The sequence below is a fragment of the Camelus bactrianus genome, chromosome 35 (genome assembly GCF_048773025.1).
Source record: "Camelus bactrianus isolate YW-2024 breed Bactrian camel chromosome 35, ASM4877302v1, whole genome shotgun sequence".
Classification (NCBI taxonomy): domain Eukaryota; kingdom Metazoa; phylum Chordata; class Mammalia; order Artiodactyla; family Camelidae; genus Camelus; species Camelus bactrianus.
Genome location: NC_133573.1, coordinates 7,218,003 through 7,238,632, shown reverse-complemented (window position 1 = coordinate 7,238,632; position 20,630 = coordinate 7,218,003). Strand labels below are relative to the sequence as shown.

Genomic DNA, 20,630 nt, shown 5'->3' with positions numbered 1-20,630 from the left:
TGATAAGATGCTCATTACAGAAACTATGTAAAAACAAGTCCAAAAAGAAACCACTTCTCAGAGGTTTTATCTGTCTAAGGGAGAGGAAGATACTCTGCACCATAAAGCTCCGCTTTGTTTGGAATTTTGCACAAGATACCCGTGACGTCCAGGTAAAAGAACCAACGAGTTGAGGCAGGCCTGATACACGTGTGCTGAATTAGCACCCCGCCCCTGCCCCGGCCAGGCCAGGTGGCCGCTCACCTAACCCGCTGTCCGGAGACTCCGGCGCGCGCCCCGCCACGCCGGGAGTCGACGTGGGGCGCGGGCGCGCTCCCGCCCCGCCTCCGCCGGCGACAGCCTCCACTGACGTCAGGACGCCTCGCGGGTTCCAGCCCGCGCGCCGGCCCCCGACTCCCGACTTCCGCGGGCCGGCCAGGGGCGGGGCGTCGGGCCAGCTGAGCTATCCCGTCGGACCGCGCCAGTTTGAAAGCTCCTCAAGATGGCGGCGGCGGGGGCCGAGGCGCGAGGAGGCGAGGGCTGGAGAGCGGCGCCCCACGCTGTCCCCCGTCCTCCAGGCAAATTTCCGGGGCCCAGGAAGCGGGGCCGGGACGCGCGGGCCGACCGGAGCGCGACGCGGCGAGACGCCGCCTCCCGCGCGGCTGACACCGCGGCCCCCCGACGCGCGCCGCCGGCTCCTCCCTGGCCCTGGCCCCGGCCCCGGCCCCTGACCCTTCTCGCAACTCGGCCCGCCCGCTGCCCGCAGTCTCCTCCTGCGCCCGGCCCCTGCGAGGTCCGGCCTGCGCGCCCGGCCCCGGGGCCGCCTCCCTCCCGCCCCGCTGCTATCCCGCGGACTCGGCGGCCCGGCCCCGGCTGCAGGTCGCGCCCGCGGCCCCTCCCCGCCCGGCAGCTGTGTGAAGGTATTCGGGCGGCCCGGGAGGCTCCCTGCGCGGCTCGGGCGGATTCCTGCGCGGCTCGAGGTCCGTGGGCACGCGGTGGGCTGGACGCCTTTGTGGTCGTTTGAGCGGGACGGGCTGCGATCGGGCTCGCCTTTTCCCTGGGGAGCGGGAGGCGCCCGGTGGTGTGAGCGTGGCCGCACAGAAATCGGGGCAGAGGTGGGAACGGAGGAGGGAAACACGCGAGGATACCCCCCAGTTCGGACGCACTAGGAGGTTCAGTTCCCTGTTGGCGAAACCCCAGTAATAGGTATTGGAGGCTGCAGTCCTGGTTTACGGGGCTTTTTATACCCACCAGGAACTTGCGTGGTTTTTATGTGGACGCCAAAGAACTCGGTGCTGAACGTGTGTTTGTGCGTGCCCTGAAAAACTAGAACTTTCAATGTATTCCAGAATTTAAAGGTGTTTTCCAGCACTGCGCCTCTCTGCATAGATGATGGATGTATTTCCCCCCAACTTTTCTTCCACTATCGGTTAGGGTGAACTAGTGTAAAGTTTTTGTGGTGGTCGTGAAATGTTTAATCTTACAAATGAATTCTTCTACTTTCCTGGCGACAATCGTAATTGTTATCAGGGGTTTGCATTTCCCAATTTTTCTTACTCTCAAAAGATAGCGTTTCTGTCCAGAGTTGTCTTGAATCCTCGCGATGGTACTTAGACTAGGTGAAAAGGGTGGGAACAGCGGACAAATCCCCCCCCCCCCCCGCCAGTAGGTAGTCAAGAGGCCCCTCTTTTGCATGTAATCAGAATAATGAGGTTAAATTTACACAAAACATCCTGAAGTTTTTTTTTTTTTTTAATTTTTTTATTGAGGTATAGTCAGTTTACACTGTTGTGTCAATTTCTGGTGTACAGCACAGTTCTTCAGTCATACATGAATATACATATATTCATTTTCGTATTGTTTTTTTACTGTAAGCTACCACAAGGTATTGAATGTATTTCCCTGTGCTATACAGTATAAACTTGTTTATCTATTTTATATATGTTTTTTAAATGGAAGGGATTTAAGGGGTTGTTTCTACTCACCACTCCCCTGCCCCCAAATCACCACTCCAAGCAACCTCTCCCCCCAATTTTTTTGGGGGAAAATATCTTTCACTTTCTTAATCTAGAATTATGTGTCCTCTGTAGGTAGGGAGGTTGATGGAAATCGTGCTGCGGGGTGTCTGACATCGAAGTCCGGGTGTGAGTTGGGGAGGGTGAGGAAAGGCTATCGTAAGAATGGCTTTGTTCTCTCTTCGCTGGAAATTACCTCAAAACAAAAGGTTTATCACCACTACCAAGTCAGGCTTGCGTTTACTGATAGATTTTTGTTTGGTACTCCCAGTTTACTCCAACCCTCACTTTTTTTCAGTGAATCTGAAGCCCAGAAAGATGGAAACCTCACTGAAATCATGTAGCTAGGTGGCTGGGGCAGAGGACCCTTGATCTTTTCTGGTGCTTATCATAGCACTAGCCGTAAAGCCAAGTTTATTGCAGATTTCTAAACATCAGTTTGTGTTAACATTGTAAATGCAGTGTGGTGGCACACTGTGTACAGATATTTGAGTGTAAAATCTTGCAGCACAGTTACGGAGGTTGTGAGGTTGATGATGAGTGTGTCTGATTTTCATCCAGCATGGTTTATGGATTATGTAAATTGAACACTCTGTATATTGTCATTCTTGGCTTTAAAAACAAAACAGGAAATGACTATTACAAAAATCAATGTGTTCTCTATTTTATTATAACTTTTGGGTTTAATTACCTTAATAACAATACATTGCAGCATGGGCAAAGTTGGAGTTAAAATTTCATGCAGGTTTCTGAAGTGGGAAGAGTAGGCCATATGCTGTATGAGTGTGTAACTAGAGGATTACATCTCAGTTAGATTTCAGTTCTTACTGTTCAGTTAGGATCAAAGGGGAAAGTTACTTTTTAACAAAACCACAAAATTATTTTAAAATATATATAAGATGTATTTCTTACAATAATGAATATTTCCTTAAGATCTGTTTTATTAAAACAGCAATTCTATGTAGAATCCAATGGAAAAGTCAGAAATACTATTTTGACCTTTGCATCTATGTGTAATCTTATGAAAGCTTACAGACAGGATACATTTTGTTCAGGTGGCCTAGTAAAAATTGACATCAGTTAAACATAGTAGGGTAGAGGCCCATGAGAAAATCCAAGAAGATCAATGCACCAAAACAGTTCTTTAATGGTTAACTTTTTCTTAAAGACATGTAAATGGTTTCTTATCATGTGAATTTTTAGTCTTACAAAATTGCCAGTTGAAGGATGGGGATATAGAAGTCTTAAGTTTTTCCCCCTTTTTGTTAATTTTTTTGCTTTTGTTTTGTTTTAACTGAGTAGGTATTTCATTAGTAAAGAATTCTATTTTCTTATTGTAGCTTGGTGTGTGCCTTGCCTAGTTTCACTTGATACTCTTCAGGAATTATCTAGAAAAGAAAAGCTCACATGTAAATCGATTGGAATCACCAAAAGGAATCTAAACAATTATGAGGTGGAATACTTGTGTGACTACAAGGTAGTAAAGGTAAGGCAAATACCTAGACCCTTAAAAGAGACCTAATCAGACTTCAGTTCAGAATTTCATATTTCGGTAACATAAAAAGCACCTTAAAAGTAAGCAAAGCTCTTCTTAATGGTTAAAATTCTTAGCCATGATAAACTTACATGTCCTATCATCTGTTTTGCCAAATAACATTGAGAGGAGTTCAAAGCATAAAATATTCTTGCATTAAAAAATTTCAAGGTGCTCATATCATTCTACATCCAACTCTTGATTATCTCCATGTGGATTACCAGAGCAAATGTTTTAAATCAGATTGGCTTCTCCTGTCATTTATTTTGTTCCTGAATCATATTTCCCCACTATCACCTGAAGTGAACCTAGAAATTCAAGCCAACTTTAATGTTACTGAATCTCAAGAAGCATCACCGTTTGTATTTTCTGCCATCCTGTCAAGCTCCAGGCAGTAGTGAGGTTCCATTGTATGATAGGAAGGCCTGGGGTTGGTCATTTCTAGCCTTTGTTTAGTACCTTGTGACTTCAGCAAAGTCATTTAACTTCCCTGGGCTTCAGTTTATATCTGTTCCTCTTCCAAATGACAGGGTTGTTCTTCTAAGAAGCTTTTTTCAATCTAAACCTTGAACTATATTTTTGAGTAATTCATCTCCCTGTAGCCTGCTGCTTCTACAAGAACTCTGTTCTGGTCATTAACCTGTCAGTTCTTCCAGATAAATGCATCAGGAATCCTGTGTAATTCTTTGTTTCCTTTCTCCTTCATCTTCCATGTTGATTCAGTCATTAAATCCAGTTTTTCCTATGAAATATCCGTCTACTTTTGGTATCATTGCCTTCCACACTCGGTGGGATTTTACAGTGAAGCATTTGACTACACTCTCAGCAACTTTCAAGCCCCAAACAGCCCAGTCACCTGCCATTTCAGGTTATAAACTCTGGCCTAACCAATCCAGCTGCAGGTATCATAGAATCATGCTTATTGGCTCCATTCCATATTACTTCTGTTCTCACACTGCTCAGTTCTCCTTGACCAGCTTTTTATCTTTTGCGTTTTCCTTTCCATTCTTGCCAACAGTTTTCTCAACTTTTATTACTTTTCTGGACTTCTTACCCTGTCCACCACCCTCTCGTGTTCAGCTGCAGGCCTCTACCTCGGTGAACAATAGGATCCTTCAAGTGTGAACGCTCAGCTTACCTCCACACCAGTTATCTGTGTCTTCGTTCATTCTTACTTTCAGAGGTGTCACCAGCTTCCTTTTTTCTTCCTACTAATCCCCTTTAGCATGTTGCTTAATCTGGGATGTCTTTTTTTTTTGTGTCAAGCACTCTTTTTTCACTGATTTATCTCAGTTGATAAACCTGTACAGACCTTCCCTAACCTTGAGACGTCTTTCTTTGATCTTGCCTCCTCACTCAAGTATTTCCTGTCTTTTCCTTCTACTTCATTTCCCATTAACTTTTTAAAAACTGCATCTTCTCAAGTGCTCATTAGCCATAGGTGTATCTTCTTTGGAGAACTGTCTATTCAGATCCTTTGCCTATTTTTTTTTTTTTAAAATTGGGTTGTCTTTTTATTATTGAGTTGTATTAGTTCTTTATATATTCTAGATAGTCCCTTCTCAGATACACAATTTGAAAAAAAAACTTCCCCTGTGGGTTGCCTTTTCACTTACTAAGTTTTTCACCCACTCTCTTCTGATTTATGCCTCTATCAGTGATCCTCTAATTGCCAAATTTGAGGACCTCAAAATCTCATTCTACTTCTTTGTGATAGCTAGCCCTGTTGGCTGCCCTTCTCCTTTGAAACTCTTGTCCTAGGTTCAGATTCTGGCTCCGCCGTTTACTAGTTGTGCGACCTTCAGAACATTACGTAGGTTCCCTTTCCTTCGGTTTCTCCACCTGTGAGATGAGGAGGGTTACTCAGCAGAGCCGGACTGGTGGTGGTCACACCATGGAAGTGCTTACTGTCATCGCTGTTGCTCACCTGTGTCTCCACTCCTTTTTGCCATCAACTTTTCTTACTGTTCGTTCCCAGTCTCCTTTACTGGCTGGCTTTTACCTGTCCTTCCTCTGAAATGTTGATACATAATGGCCAAGGCTCTGTCCTTGACCCCCTTCTCACCTTGGAGCTGCTCTGTAGATAACCTCTTTCCCAATACTTTCTACTTGAATCTGTTTGGCTTTTGACCCTCAAATATTTGTGAGGCATTGACTTCTTTCTGAGCTTTATTTCATCCTGGATACCCTACAGGTACCCAAATTCACCATGTTCACAACTGGACCCATTTTCCTCCCTCAAATCTGCATCCTGATCTAGTGTTCTCTATGTAGGTGGACAGAATCATAATACTCCCAGTTACTTAATCTCACAATTTCACACATGTTTAATCCTTCCTGCCCTCTAAATCTAATAGGTCATCCGATTATATGGTCTCTGTATTTGTCTTCTCCTGTTTATTGCTGTTACACTTTCACAGAGTTAGTTACTAAGGAGTGATTACATTGAAGGAGCTGCCAGTTTCCTTTCTTGCACAGAATTCTGAGTGTTTCAGATCAGTTTTGGATAGCTTTTGCTCTTAAGTTTCTCCTTCATCCTTCTGTTTTTGGTTTCTTGCTTTGGAATAAGCAGCCTTACTTTGAACACGTATGTCCTCCACCCCCACTTAGCTTCCCCACTTCTCCTGCCTAACACAGATGATTGAATCTGTAAGCCAGTATTACTTCAGCATACCTCCCCCTCCTCTCACTGTCTCTCATAGTCAGGGCAGGTTGACGATCTTATGACCCTGCCCTTTTCTTATGTGTTTTCCTCCATTCAGCTCGTAAGACACTGTCTCATTACCATAGTCTTCAAAGCTATTACATTCCTAAGACATAGCTTGGATTGCATTAGAGCCTTGCTTTAGACCTTTCAGTGGCTCCCTGGTGTTTACCAGTCTAAGCTGAGACCCTTTGGACTGAGGTTCTTAATCATCTGGCCACCAGCCCCCTTTCCAGCTTCATCTCTTGTAACATGTCCACGTGACCAGTGGGTCAAAGAAGATGTGGAAAGCATGCTCTGGATTGAGCAGTGAATGGGCTGTTGATGCCCTTAGAGTGCTTCTGTGTTGTGGACAGAAGAAATCAAAATAGGATGAATTAAAGAACAAGTCAGAGGTGAGAAAGTAGAGTCAAGTCGTATAGACAACTCTTTCAAGAATCTTAGCTTTGAAGAAAGGGCTATGTAGAGTGTAAGGGTGTTTGTAATTTTAAATTTTTTTATTTAAAAAACCCCAAGTAGATAACATATGCACATGATTTTAAAAAGTGAATGTTATAAAGGGTCTTAAGCTGAAATCTCCCACCCTGTAACCCTACTCTCCAGTCTCTCAACTTTTAGTAATTTATCACATCTTTTAGAGATTCCTTACTTATTCAGGCATTTATATCTCAAAGGAGGTTTAGTTTAATTTTGTTTATTAATTTAAAAATTATTAATTTTAAAAAATCAGGGAGATTCAAATGCTAGCGAGAATCTGTAGAGAGTGAGAAACTGAAGAGACAGGATGGGGGTAATTGATGGAGAAAGTGCACGTCTTCTGTTGTGTCTGCAGTTACCTTCTTCTCTAGCTCCATGTCTGTGGAGGGTGGAAATTCAGGGAATGTATGCCTGGTGCTTTTTGTTGTTCTGCATTAGGAACAAAGGTTGTGTGCTACTGAAAATAATGGGGGAGGTGATGGGGTAGGGACGCTGAGGAAAGTGGAGGAGGTCTGAAGTAGCCAACCTGGGAATTGGAAAGAATGCTAGCTGGGGGACAGCAGGGCTGTTACCATTATGAGCTGTGAGCACATGCTGGGGTCCAGTGGAACTTAGTAGTCTCGGTGCTGTGTGATTTTTCTGTGCCATGTTCTTGCCATGTCACCCCTTCACACAGAAAACTTTCTGACAAAACTGTGACTGTTCTTTATTACATGCTCAGCTCATCAGTGAAGGAACCCCCCCCATGCACATTGGCTTCTCCCTTAGGAAGCAGATATTAAAGAAATATTACCCAAAGCTTTGACTTCTTGATGTATCTGGGTAATTCTGTGTCTCCAGAACTACCAGTGTACTGCATGGCACATACGAACAAAATAGCCACACCTAACAGCAGAGGGACATTCCTAAAGGGCGGGCTGCACTTACAGTGGTTTGTTAAGAACTGGGATAACAGAAATCATTAGATTAAAACCCAAATTTTAGAGATCAGGAATGCAGAGATCCAAGAAGGACTTTTCCAGGGTCTTGTTCTTCTTTTGTGTTGGTGTTGGGCCTCAAACTCAGGCCTCACGATTCCTTCTCTCTGTCATTACTGGTATGAAAAATCCACTGACTCCATTGACCATAGAAGTTCTCAAACTGCGCTCCCGTGAAACACTGGGATTTTCATAATCAGATTCAGGCTATATTACACTGAGATTGAGTATGAAGATTATTTCAAAACTTGCAGGGGAAAATTAGCAGGAAGATAGACATTTTTGTTGTAGTTCTCTTTTGTCCTTTTTTTTGTTTTGTTTTGTTTGTACATGCTGCTACTTACTGGCTACAGACAGCAGATGGCAGAACAAATATTGAAAAACCATGAACTGCTATGTCCAGGTTAGGTTGAACAGCTTGTATGCCTTTTAAGGATTCATACATTACTGTTGTGGTTTTTATATTTTGCATCCATGTTGGCAGTCATACTTTTTGTTATACATTCAGAAACACTTAGTCAAAGCCCAAAATATATAGTAGGGAATTGTGCTTGGCTCTGGGGCTACGGAAAATAAGATTCCTTCCCTCCCTGCAAATGGCTTATAGTTTAGACTAGAAATGGGAATACGGGATGGCAATGATCAGTCCTTCTTGGACAAGAGAGGCAGGAAAGACTTCACAGAAGAGATAACATTTGAGCTGAGTTTTAAAGATGAGTAGGTTTTTCTACACATAAAAGATGAGACTGAAATCAGTGTTCAGTAGACAAATGGAAGAGGCCATTCTAATTAGAAATGCCTATGAACAAAGCAACAGGAAGGTATGAAAAGGCCTGGCATGTTCAAGTACTAATAGCAGTTCAGTGTGGCTAGAGGGTGGTGTGAGAATGGGGATGTGTTGGAACATTGAGCCAGAAGGCATCAGGGACCCAGTCAAGAGTCATCTTTGTTGTAATGGGACATTTGAGTTTAATTCTTCAGGCAGTGGGGGAGCTGTTAAAATTTTTTTAAGTGAGAAAATAACAGAATGACTGGTACTGTGGGTTTTTTTTGTTTTTATAAGAAAACCACACCTTATTAGAGAAAGGCAGGTTGGATTGTTGTCAGTCCCTCTGGAGTCAGGGAAGCCAGTAGGAGATCAATGTAATAATCCAGGCAAGATTGAAGGTTTGTGGTAACTAGAATTATGGTAATAGAGATGGACAAGAAGTATCTAAAGAGACTTGATGGGTTGGGTGGGGGAGAAGAAACAGTTGAGATTGACCTCCTGCTTTGCGACTTGTGTGAGTGAGTAGACAGGAGTAAGCTTGCCACCGTTGGGGAATACAGAGAGAATCCGTTAGGAACGACAGCGGTGAGGTCCGTGTTTACAGATTAAGAACCTGTTGGACCCTCAGCAGACTAGTGACTGTGGGGTTGCAGCTAAAATTTTGGAAATATCAGCACATAGTTAAAAACCATTGGAGTGATGAGGTTGCCCAGAGAGAACATTTAGAGCAAGACTTCTTAACCTGGAATCCAAATATGCTGAAATTACTCATTGTATTATATATGTGACTTTTGTTAGGAAAGGGGACAGCTTCAGATTCTCAAGAGATCCATGCTTGTTAGTGCTAAGGACAGAGCCCTAAGTGTCTGCATTGTTTAAGTGATGGGTGAGGGTCTCAGCAAAGAAGGCAGAGAAGAAACAAAAGTGAGGAGAATCATGATATCAAAGCCTAAACGATGGTCAGATGAGGACAGAGTCGGCTTGGCAATTAGAAGATTGGTAAAATGTTCCCAGTAGACAAGATGGAATTAAATGTATTTGCATTGAATGAAGCTCCCCACAGAAACACCGTGGTTTCTAAGAATTGTAAAAACAATTGGCCTACAACAAAGCTCAAATGCCTCAGTCAGGTGTTCAAGGCTGTCCAAAATTTGCTCTTGCCTTGCCATAAGTTTTATCTCTCACTTCAATATTCTGAACTTTAAAGCCAGCTAAATCCATCTCTTCACTGCTTCTGGATACTTCACGCAAATCTTAGCTCCAGGTGTCTGCTTGTTTTTCATCCTGCCTGCCCTATTCCTGCCCAACAAATCACATCCTGTCAGTCTTTCACAGTGTAGTTTATTTTACTCTCTCTGTGCCCTTTTTCTGATCGACCTGTATTGGTTTCCTTCTTTATAGCCTCGTGGTGTCCGTTGTCTTGTTTGTTTGGCGTTTCAGATGGCACCGCCTTGCGTTGCTGCTTATTTTACAGTGTTGCTTTCCTTTCCCAAGGAGATTTCACTCCTGAAGGCTAACATGACCTTACATTTCATCACACCCCCGGTGACTGAACTTCCCTGTGCTCATTATGGATACTAAAATATTTAAATGAATTTAACCTTAGCCAAACATAGTGGGGGAAAATGTCATTAAGAAAAAATTCATATGATGCATTCCAAATTACACAAGAGTGATTAATGGATCATTTTTATGACTGAACTCCATTTCTATAGGTAATCAAGAGTTGATTGCATATCTGAATAAAATACTGATATAATATGCGACTTAAGAAATTTTGGGCTTTTATTTAGAATTTTAGGGTACTGAAGTAATTGAATGTGTAAGTCAAACTGATTTTTCTGTATAAAATTATCTTATTTTTCAAAATGGAAATCTCTTTTTTGGATTTTGAAGGTAAAACAGTGCTTCTAAAAGACAGGAGTCTACAGAGTAGAAATAATACGTTAGTGATATTTACATAGCACTAAATTTAAGAAGGATCGTTACCATCCATAGATTAAATAGGCACAATGTAATTAACATACAAAGCTGATTAAGTAACTAAAAATGCAAATGGCTTATCATTAAACAATAGGTTATTTTGGAAGCAAACTTCAGTGGCATAGTAGTTTTAGTTTTGCTGAATGATAATTTAGCTTAATCATCTGACTTGAACCCACTCTGCTTCTTTCACTGTTCGCTGGTATAACACACGGCTATGGTAGGAAAAACTGTAGCAGAAAAAAAAGAGGACCAGGGTTGCATTACTTTGTTTTGAAATCAGAAATTTTTCAAACTTTAATAATTAAGGGGAATAGGTAATTTTAGGTCCTGCCACCTGAATCTCATTTGTACTGAGCAGGTATCTGCTATTTATCATTCAGCAAAACTAAAACTACTATGCCACTGAAGTATAGTAACCCCTCCTGACAGGAGAGGGAGAGCCATGTTACATTTTAGTGAAGCACAGTGACTAACGCTTCAGTATGTATCAAGGCTCTTTTCTTTTTTCTGGAATCATTGTATATATTTCCATGGAAATACAGTTTTTGGCATATGCTAACATCATAATTTAACCACATTTTTGTTTAACAGAAAACATATTTGACCATTTTCACAAAGAAGCAAAGTTCTTTTAATTAACAAGCATTACTGCTTCCTGAGTAGAATATAATAAAACACTGAGATGACAGTGGGGAAAAGAAAAGCTCACTCACGGGCCAGGTGACCGGCTCCTACAAAGCTGCCACAGTCCTCATCATCCAATTTGTGCCTCAGCCATGCGTCTAGTGCCACCTTTCCTAGACCTTCAAGGTCATTTGGCATGAATAAATTATTTTTAGTAATACATCCTTACTTTATACTAAAACCTTTATTAAAAATTTCAGGGGAAAGTAAATGTATCCCAGTTAAGTTTTTAATCAATATCTATGAATTAAAATGATAACTGAAACCTGTAGAGTGCAGTTTAATCACTTTCATATTTCAGAGGGCATTTCACCCTAGCGCTTGTGGATATATGTTTGTTATTCCAGAGAACAAAGGCAAAATTGAGAGACTTTACTGGAGAGTTTTTTTTTTTTTTTTTTTTTTTTTAAATACACACTAAGCTGCCCTTTTAAAGAGAAACTTAACATTGCCTAGCTTTAAGGAAAGAAAACAGCCATTTACTGGGGTGAGAAGGCAGGATTTCAGGTACCATGGTAGCCAACAGCAGTCTGAGGGCTAAATCAAAATATCTGATCTTTGGTGCCTTGAGGGCCTGCCACATAATCCAGCCACGGGTGAGTCCAAGATAAGGGCTTTCTGGAACTGTGCTGTCCAGTAGAAGTGTAATAAAAGCTACATATGTATATGTATCGGCCTTTTGTATCCATAGGTCCTGCACCCCAGGATTCAACTAACCCTAGATAGCAAATGTTTGAAAAAAGAAAAAATAATTCCAGAAAGTTACAAAGCAAAATTTGAATTTGCCATGCACTGGCAATTATTTATATAGCATTCACATTATATTAGGTATTGTAAGTAATCCAGAGGTGGTTTAAACTATGTGAGTAGGTTATATGCAAATACTGTGCCATTTTATATATGGGACTTGAGCATTTGTGGATCTTAATATCTGAGAGGGGTCCTGGAACCAATCATCTGGTAGATACCAAAGGATGACTATAATTTTAAATTTTCTCATAACCATGTTAAACAAAATGAAAAGAAACAGGTAAAATTGCTTTCAATAATACATTTAACCTAACCCAATAAATCCAAAATACTTCAACACGTAATATTTTTAAAAAATTAAGAAATATTTTACATTATGTTTTTGTGCTGATTCTTTGAAACTCAGTGTGTGCTACACTTAGAGCACATCTCAGTTCAGACTAGCCACATTTCAGGTGCTCAGTAGCTACATGCAGCGAGGAGTGACTGTGTTGGACAGCATAATTTTAGGAAATCTAGGGGATGTGTGCCCAGGTCAATGAGAAAAGGAACTTCCTTTCTATCCAATGTAAAATATTAAATTATGGACCTTAGAGGATGCCTACGTCCATGCTGGCCAAGTAAGCATTGACCTACATCATACATTATTAGTTTTGGGACTGCTTATATCCATGATCAAGATAAATACTCTTTTGTTTAACTTGATCACCGTTTGGTAAAATATTCATGAATTTCAGTACTTTTATCTTTCTCCGGGGTGACTCTTTTGCCTATGGTCAAATAGTATCCACATCTAAATTCTATACCTATTTTAAGTAATATAAAGAAAAATAGTTTTATTTTTGATTTGTACTTCATCTGCTAATAACCTGTGACTATGTATTCTGGATTTTAATAAGAAAAATGATAATACCGTACTCTATAAGATACTAAGTTACTTTTGGTATTTGAATCTGTCATAATCTGATTTGCATTTTCTTTTTATATTTTAAGGATATGGAATATTATCTTGTAAAATGGAAAGGATGGCCAGATTCTACAAATACTTGGGAACCTTTGCAAAATCTCAAGTGCCCATTACTACTTCAGCAATTCTTTAATGACAAGCATAATTATTTATCTCAGGTACAGAAAGGCAAAGCAGTAACTCTAAAAGAAAATCACAGTTCTTTGCAACCTGCCATTGCTGAGTATATTGTAAGGAAGGCTAAACAAAGGATAGCTCTGCAGAGATGGCAGGACGAACTCAACAGAAGAAAGAATCACAAAGGAATGATTTTTGTTGAAAATACTGTGGACTTAGAGGGCCCACCTTTAGACTTCTACTACATTAATGAATACAGACCAGCTCCTGGAATCAGCTTAGTAAACGAAGCTACCTTTGGTTGTTCATGCACAGATTGCTTCTTTGAGAAGTGTTGTCCCGCTGAAGCTGGAGTACTTTTGGCTTATAATAAAAACCAACAAATTAAAATCCCACCTGGTACCCCTATTTATGAATGCAACTCAAGGTGTCAGTGTGGACCCGATTGTCCCAATAGGATTGTACAAAAAGGCACACAGTATTCACTTTGCATCTTTCGAACCAGCAATGGCTGTGGCTGGGGTGTAAAAACCCTTGTGAAGATTAAAAGAATGACTTTTGTCATGGAATATGTTGGAGAGGTACGTTCATTTTTATTTCCTAGCAAGTAATGGTCATGAATGTTTATGCTTTTGAAAAATTGTCTTTTTACCTCAGTAACATAACAATTTGGTATATTTTGTTATTATCATTTGCAAGTATGTGCAAATTTCAGGTTTGAGAAGGGTTCACTGGCGTCTTTAGAAATATAAACTTGAATGTGAACAAAAAATTATAATGACAAATGAAGTACAGTCATCTTTCAACAAGCACCCATTCATAGTCATTGAAATTGGCATTTGTAAATCTTAAAATATGACAACTGTTTTTACACAGAAGTCCTAAGAAAATCAGATCTAAATATATCCTTACTTGGAATCTTTTAAATTGTAATTTACTTCATCCGTTTGACCAAGTATGATTGATTAAGTGTAGTTGGCAAAACTCAATTTTATATCAACATGAAAGATACTGTAGAGTAGATGAATGCTTTATCAGCAAGTACTGCAGAATATACATAAAACATTTATTGCATCCACTGGTAAGAAAATCCAAACTCTTTGTGTCTGTAACTCAGCTACGAAGACCATTCTCTAAATTACCAAGTAATAAGCAAATTAATTTTTATACATATATGTACATGTACAGAAAATAGTATTTACCTTGTGCTGCATACTATTCTAAGCATTTTGTTTTAACTCATTAATTCTCTCAACAACTCTATGAGGTAGTGATACTCTCTTCATTATTAGACATGGGGAAACTGAGGCCCAGAGAAATGAAGCAACTTGCCTTAGGTCACTTAGTAAAGAAGAGCCAGGATTCAGAACCAGGGCTCCAAATCAGTGCACTTCACCATGCTGCACTGGTGTACCCCACTTGCTCTAACTGCTGGATTGAGCTGTGGCTAGAAAAATGTGGGTGTGACTGCGTAGCTGGGGTTGTCAAATCAGACATTTTAAAAGTTGTTTGGAATTGGATCACCTTTAATTATTGGTATTCATCCAAAATTCTGGGATTAAGTTGGATCCTCATTTTGATCCTTACATTTTAGACAATGGCAGATTATTACAAAACACTATTCAAGACACTAACTCTTTATAATCAAATTGTTCTCTTTTTTGGCTTAATGATTGAGGCAGCTGAATTTGGTTGACACCATGAATCACTTGAGGTATTTCGGGTTTCATAAACTAAGCATGTGGTAAAGCTGTGTTCTTCAGAGCAGAACTGTACAGATGATGGTTATGAGCTACAGAATTTCATGAAAACCACCTATTCTACAAAATTAAACTTTCCATACAGGTGACTGCAAATTTAACATACCTTCTCTCATGTATTTGTAATAGATTTCCATTTGTAACTGCACACAGATTCGTTATAGGATAAATATGCCTTTAGAGCATTTAGAACATACATACTTGTAAATTTAGCCCTTTACATTCCGTCACATCCTACAGAGAGCCGTAGTTGTAGCTTTCCGAACATGCCAGTAAACTAGAATGAAACTAGTGTCCCGTTTTAGCTTGTTCATCGTTGGGTTGTCCCAGGTCTCATTCAGACAGTCCCACTTCTTTGGCACCATCACTTTTTCCCCACCTCTTTCATCTGACTCTTCTGGAGTAGTTTGTGTGAATGTTTTGATGACACCTTTCTTTTTATGCACTTGAAGGCATTAATATGTTAATTAGTAGATTAATGGATGAGTGTTTCTTCAGTTCAACAGTAGCTATATAATACAGTATAGTTTCTTTTTAGGTAATCACAAGTGAAGAAGCTGAAAGACGGGGGCAGTTATATGACAACAAAGGAATCACTTATCTCTTTGATCTGGACTATGAATCTGATGAATTCACAGTGGACGCAGCTCGATATGGAAATGTGTCTCATTTTGTGAATCACAGTGTAAGATATTTTTAAAGTACAGACAGGACTAATTCACTTAGTGTTTTAAAAGATCTTCCATAGTTGAGGAATAATTATCTTTAAGCTATATACTCTTTCAACTTGCAAAGTATTTTAGTATGAAGGACTCTTCTGTTAACTCCTGGTATTATTGCTCTATTAGGAAAATTCATTGAGGTGCCTACCATATACCATGCATTTTGCAAGAATCTTTACATATGTTATTTCATTTAAGCTTTCAACAACTTTATAAGATAGGTATTCTCCTCCTATAGAAATTAATGGGCAGAGGAGTTGAGGTAAGTTCAAGAATTATGGGTTTCTTACAGAAGTTAACACAGCTAAATTTTAGGATATACAACTAAAGTTAGATAGCCGTATTCTCTTAAAATGTAAACATGTTAACATTTTTATAGAATTTAAGATTTTGTAGAGTATTGAAGTGTATCTGGGGCTGTTTTTCTAAATTATAAATAGTATCCTTAATTCCTGTTTGAAAAGAACTTAGAATGCAGTTGGAATCTTAAATCCATAATCTTATGCTTTATAAAAACCATTTCCAAAAATAAGGAGGTTAAGCGTTACCGGGCACCTACAAAATGCCAGGTGGATAACATAATATTATTAGGCTTGTGAGACTGACATTATCTCCATTTTATAGATTACAAGGAAAATGTGTCTCAGAGAGTAAGTTATGTAGCTGACCATATAAGGAAGTAGATTGTTAATCTTTTGATGGATTTTATACCAAGAAACTAGTTTATGATTAGTAGTGAAATGTCAGAGATCTTCTGACTCCTTTGTTTTCTGATTTACTTAAACATTTACTTTAATTTTTTCTTAGTGATAAATTTGAGATACTCTCAAAATAGATATATTCTAATCAGGCACCATTAAACACTTATTTTGACTTGTTAGTATGATTCACTGGATCTTTCTTGCGTGTTCCAGAATTTAGTGTAGCGTTCTTAAAATACCAAGTAATTTCAAATAAAAGTTTAGGAAGTGGAACTCCGTGCAATATGAAATTTGAGTTCTACAGTGCTGATTTGATTTTTTTTTTTTAAAGTTACTCTAGTTCTTTAAATACACCTTACTAAAACAAAATACAGGTGAGATGATACTGTTATCTAAGATTTTCACATAAGATTCTCCAAAAACAGTTAAAAAGTTAAGACTACATGAAACAAGATTGACAAACACGTTAATAATTGTTGAATCTGCATCGTAGATATACGTGGACTTATTATCTCTAGCTTTCTGTATGTCTGAAATTTTCTGTAAGGGAAAACAGTATTTTTAACTCTGCATGCCTCAAATTCCTCAAACGACAAGCAACTTACTTGCTAGCAGATCTTAAACTAATACTCTGGGAAATTAGAGATTGTGTATGGTATGTAGAAGAGCTCGTTCATGGCATTTTTACTTAAGTGAGTTCTAATGTTCCTTTCTAGTGTGACCCAAATCTTCAGGTGTTCAATGTTTTCATTGATAACCTCGATACCCGTCTTCCCCGAATAGCATTATTTTCCACGAGAACCATACATGCTGGAGAAGAGCTCACTTTTGATTATCAAATGAAAGGTATGGTTTTTAAGTACAGTCTCATAGGTGTTAAGTTGTTACAGAGTGAAGTATCTAACCAGAATAGGAAAACCCTTAGAGCTCCTAATACTAAGGATGAAAAAAAAAATTAGACTATCTGAATGTATGTTTTTTACTCAGGGGCACGAAGCTAATCTGATAGAGCTAATGCTAGAATCCACGTCTACCTGACCTGGCGCCGAGTCACGCTCTGGCTTCTATTCCACATTGCTGCCTGCTTTTTTCAGAACTTCCATATGGAAGCTTATTTATTAGAACATCTTTTCCCAATGTTACTTGTATTTAAAAATTTTTAAGCCTACATTTCTGAATATTTACTAAGAGATATATATTCAAAAGATTAAAAATATGATTTAAATCATATGTGAACCTATTACATTCCTACTTGAATTTGACTTTTAAGAAGAACATTTAATTCTACTTGCTTTACTGTGACAGTGTAAGTGTTTTGTTTTCCTAAGTATGATGCCCTTTACATATTGTTATTACTTGAACTTGCTTTATGGCTCTTAAAGTAATGTATGACATGAATGCTTGTACATTAGATTTTAAGAATAAGTTTGATCATTTCAGAGATCCATTCTTACAAATTGGGGCTAATGACATACATTTTACCTCTTATTAGCCCACGCCACCCTTTCAAGGCAATTCTAATAATTTGGCTCTGAATATTCAAATTTATTTACAACAGATAGAAAACTTGAACTCATTCTGAATTGTCTTAACTCTGTCTCCTATATTTATTTTTCTATGCTTTCAGGTTCTGGAGATATATCTTCAGATTCTATTGACCACAGCCCAGCCAAAAAGAGGGTCAGAACTGTGTGTAGATGTGGAGCTGTGACTTGCAGAGGTTACCTCAACTGAATTTTCAGGAAATAGAGGTGATGGTGATTGTAGTTTTTTCTTCTTCTAATGTTAACATTTTAAAAAAAACAAATATTTGGGACTCTCTTCACATTACCAAGATTATACATTGTGTTAATTTACAATTCATGTTTCAAGCTATTGGCCAAATGCATTACTGACACTTCGAAGAGAGGAACACAGGGTCACACAGACTAACTCGAAATACCCAGTGGCCAAATTTAGTTTGAATTATAATTGTCACAGGTTCAAAGATATAATTGTACCATTCTTTTTAAAAAAAAGTCAGTGTTTTACAGTCTAGTTATGTGATCTGTCTGTTCTGTATGTTAAAAATGTAAAACCAGAGGGCAAAGGGAAAATGTCTATTTTCAGTAAACTCGTTTTGTCTTGTCCTTATTCGTAGAAATGTAATGGGCCTTTGCGACTTTAAATACCTGCATTACCCTTAGGTTGTTAAAAAGATGAACTTAAGCAATAAAATAGAAACTATTTAAACAAAGCTGTTAGGAGCTTTAACTATTTTAAGTCAACATTAGCTTCTTTAAATTGGTTTCCTGAATTGTGAGAATTTGTTCTCTCAATATAAAGCAAATATTCAAGGGTAATATTTAGATCAAGTTTAAACTGTAAATTAATCCACTGTATGAGTTATATTGATGCATTGTTTTCAGTGTCTGCAGAAGAGGACTGATACACAATTGATAATCTCAGGGTTTTTTCCCCACAAATGCACAAAATCTAGACTGCACTTATTTTTCTTATAGTTCAACAGTTTCTCTTTAAATTTAGTTTGGTATTTGATTTTCTATTTATCATGGCTTAGCTTTATTTCTGAATATTTTACTGTCATTTGTAGTAAAGCTACATACAAAAAGGCAGAAAAGTACTGATGTATTCCTGACTACCTGTTATTGAGATCAACCAAAGGTTTCTATACCATTCCTTTCAATGATTTGTCTTTGTCAGGGTTCATGTGTTTGAATATTAAAGTAGATTTTTACACTTAGCATAATGTAGATGGATGCTTTGTAAAACTTTTGACATTATTTGTCACCGGGTACTTAAATGTATTGTGCCAAGCCCTGCCTGGAAGTGCAGAGGAGTTTTAGAATTACAGCTGCTGTTCTTTGAGCAAGTCATAGGCCTGTTATATGTACTCATGTGCTTCTCATAAGTCGATGAGACTGGCATCTTCCCTAAAACACTGAAGAAACAGGCTGAGACTGGCTAGATGACATTAACATGCCCAAGATCATAAACTGTACCTATTTTTAACATACTTAACCAACTTCAGGCAGACTTTTAAAAAAAAACATTAATTTCTACTCTTAGTTCAAACAAACATCTAAGCCTTGTATTCCTCTTTAAGGCAAACGTGTCTAGCCACTGGGTTTCTTTTGTGATATATCTTGGCATTTGAATTTTTTATCACTTCTCCTTTTACACTTCACAGTTCTTGAAGTTAAAATGAAGTAGCCGTTGCAATTAATCCTGCCCACTTTTATGCTCTTGAGAGGCTTGAGTGCACAGCGGTTAAGAGCATGGACTCAGGCCTGGAGTGCCTATTCGAGTCCTGGCTCACCCCTCACTAGCTTCGTGTGCTGACCTCTCAGTGCCTTAGCCGCCGTGTCTGTGAATGGGGATGATAAACGTACCTACCTCAAAGGGTGGTTGTGAGGAGTAAGGGAGTTAATATACAGTGTGGAGAAGAAGTAGGCTTTGTCACAGTAAGCACCATGTGTAAGTATTACTGTAATTATTCTGTACTATAAACCTGTACTTTAAAAGCTCTGGTGATCACTACAAGTTTTTTGATCAAAGTCTGTCCTAGTGCTCTTAGCCCTGAAATTCATTCAGCCAGCATTTATTATACCACGCTCACATATAAAGCATAAAAAAAGTGGCCTTATGGAATGTTAAACTGATTGATTATAAAATGCTAAAAATGGATTTAGAAGGATGTTTACAGGCATGTTTTGAATACCCACCTTGGATCATAAGCTGCACTATTAACAATATAAGCTGTATTAACATGAAGTCTTAAATGTCAGTGAATGTGTATAAATGTATGTATGTGGTAGTTACATTGGATTATGTAATTATGATAATGAAGTGTAACTAATTTTTGGAGTCAGAAATAATAAAGTGCCTGGGTTCCTGTAATAGGCCTGTTGTAGTTAGGAGTAGTCAACATTTTGCACTCCCCTCTGGTTCTCTCTAGCGACCTTGAATTCACCTTGAACTTAGGTAACAGTACTCATAGGGGAGCGGGGCAAAAGGGAGTGAATGTAACTATCTATAATCCTGCCCCAGTCACACTGAGCCTGCAGAGTGGATTTCATCAGAAGCTCAGAGTAGCAGCTGAGCTAGAAAAAAAGAGGTCAGTGTTCCCTTTAAACTCTGTTTTCTTCCTTATACTCCCTTACCCTCAGCCACCTTTCCACGCTCAGACCAGTCTCTGGTAGCTGTTGGTATACAATTAGTAAAACTTACTGTTGAATAATTTAGGGCAGAGACACTAATTACAAGTGTACTCTTTAAAGAACAGTCAGAAGTGAGTTGAACCAGGCCCCTTACTCACAGCCCTACCCCTTAATAACCACGTCAGTTACTTCCCCACATCCCTCCTCTGGTGTCAGTTTCTTAGCTGAAATTTGAAGGGGAGGTGTCCCTGTCCAGCTTTTCCCCCATGTAAGTGGCAAGGGCTAGTCTGTCCTCCCAACATCTGGGAGAGGATAACTCCCTTCGGGA

The 20,630-nt window shown here is 39.2% G+C and overlaps 1 protein-coding gene across 5 annotated transcripts; it reads left to right on the top strand.

The window, feature by feature from the left end:
• The first annotated feature begins 475 nt into the window (after window positions 1-475).
• SUV39H2 (SUV39H2 histone lysine methyltransferase) lies at window positions 476-18,885 on the top strand. 5 transcript variants are annotated; one of them, XM_074358190.1, is made up of 6 exons: window positions 476-899; window positions 3,335-3,480; window positions 12,869-13,540; window positions 15,258-15,404; window positions 16,859-16,988; window positions 17,770-18,885. In XM_074358190.1, exons 1-6 carry the CDS (start codon window positions 482-484, stop codon window positions 17,874-17,876), a joined length of 1,620 nt encoding a protein of 539 aa, XP_074214291.1. In that variant the 5' UTR covers window positions 476-481; the 3' UTR covers window positions 17,877-18,885. The 5 variants fall into 5 exon arrangements, with proteins under 5 accessions (XP_074214291.1, XP_010957697.2, XP_074214292.1 ...); XM_010959395.3 differs by having other exon boundaries at window positions 476-959; XM_074358191.1 differs by lacking the exon at window positions 15,258-15,404 and having other exon boundaries at window positions 476-959.
• Window positions 18,886-20,630: the final 1,745 nt, after the last annotated feature.

Coding starts and splice junctions, on each gene's coding strand:
- SUV39H2 (XM_010959395.3), top strand. CDS start 482: ATGGCGGCGGCGGGGGCCGAGGCGCGAGGAGGCGAGGGCTGGAGAGCG. Junction 3,481..12,868: donor GTGACTACAAGGTAGTAAAG/GTAAGGCAAATA, acceptor TTATATTTTAAG/GATATGGAATATTATCTTGT. Junction 13,541..15,257: donor TCATGGAATATGTTGGAGAG/GTACGTTCATTT, acceptor GTTTCTTTTTAG/GTAATCACAAGTGAAGAAGC.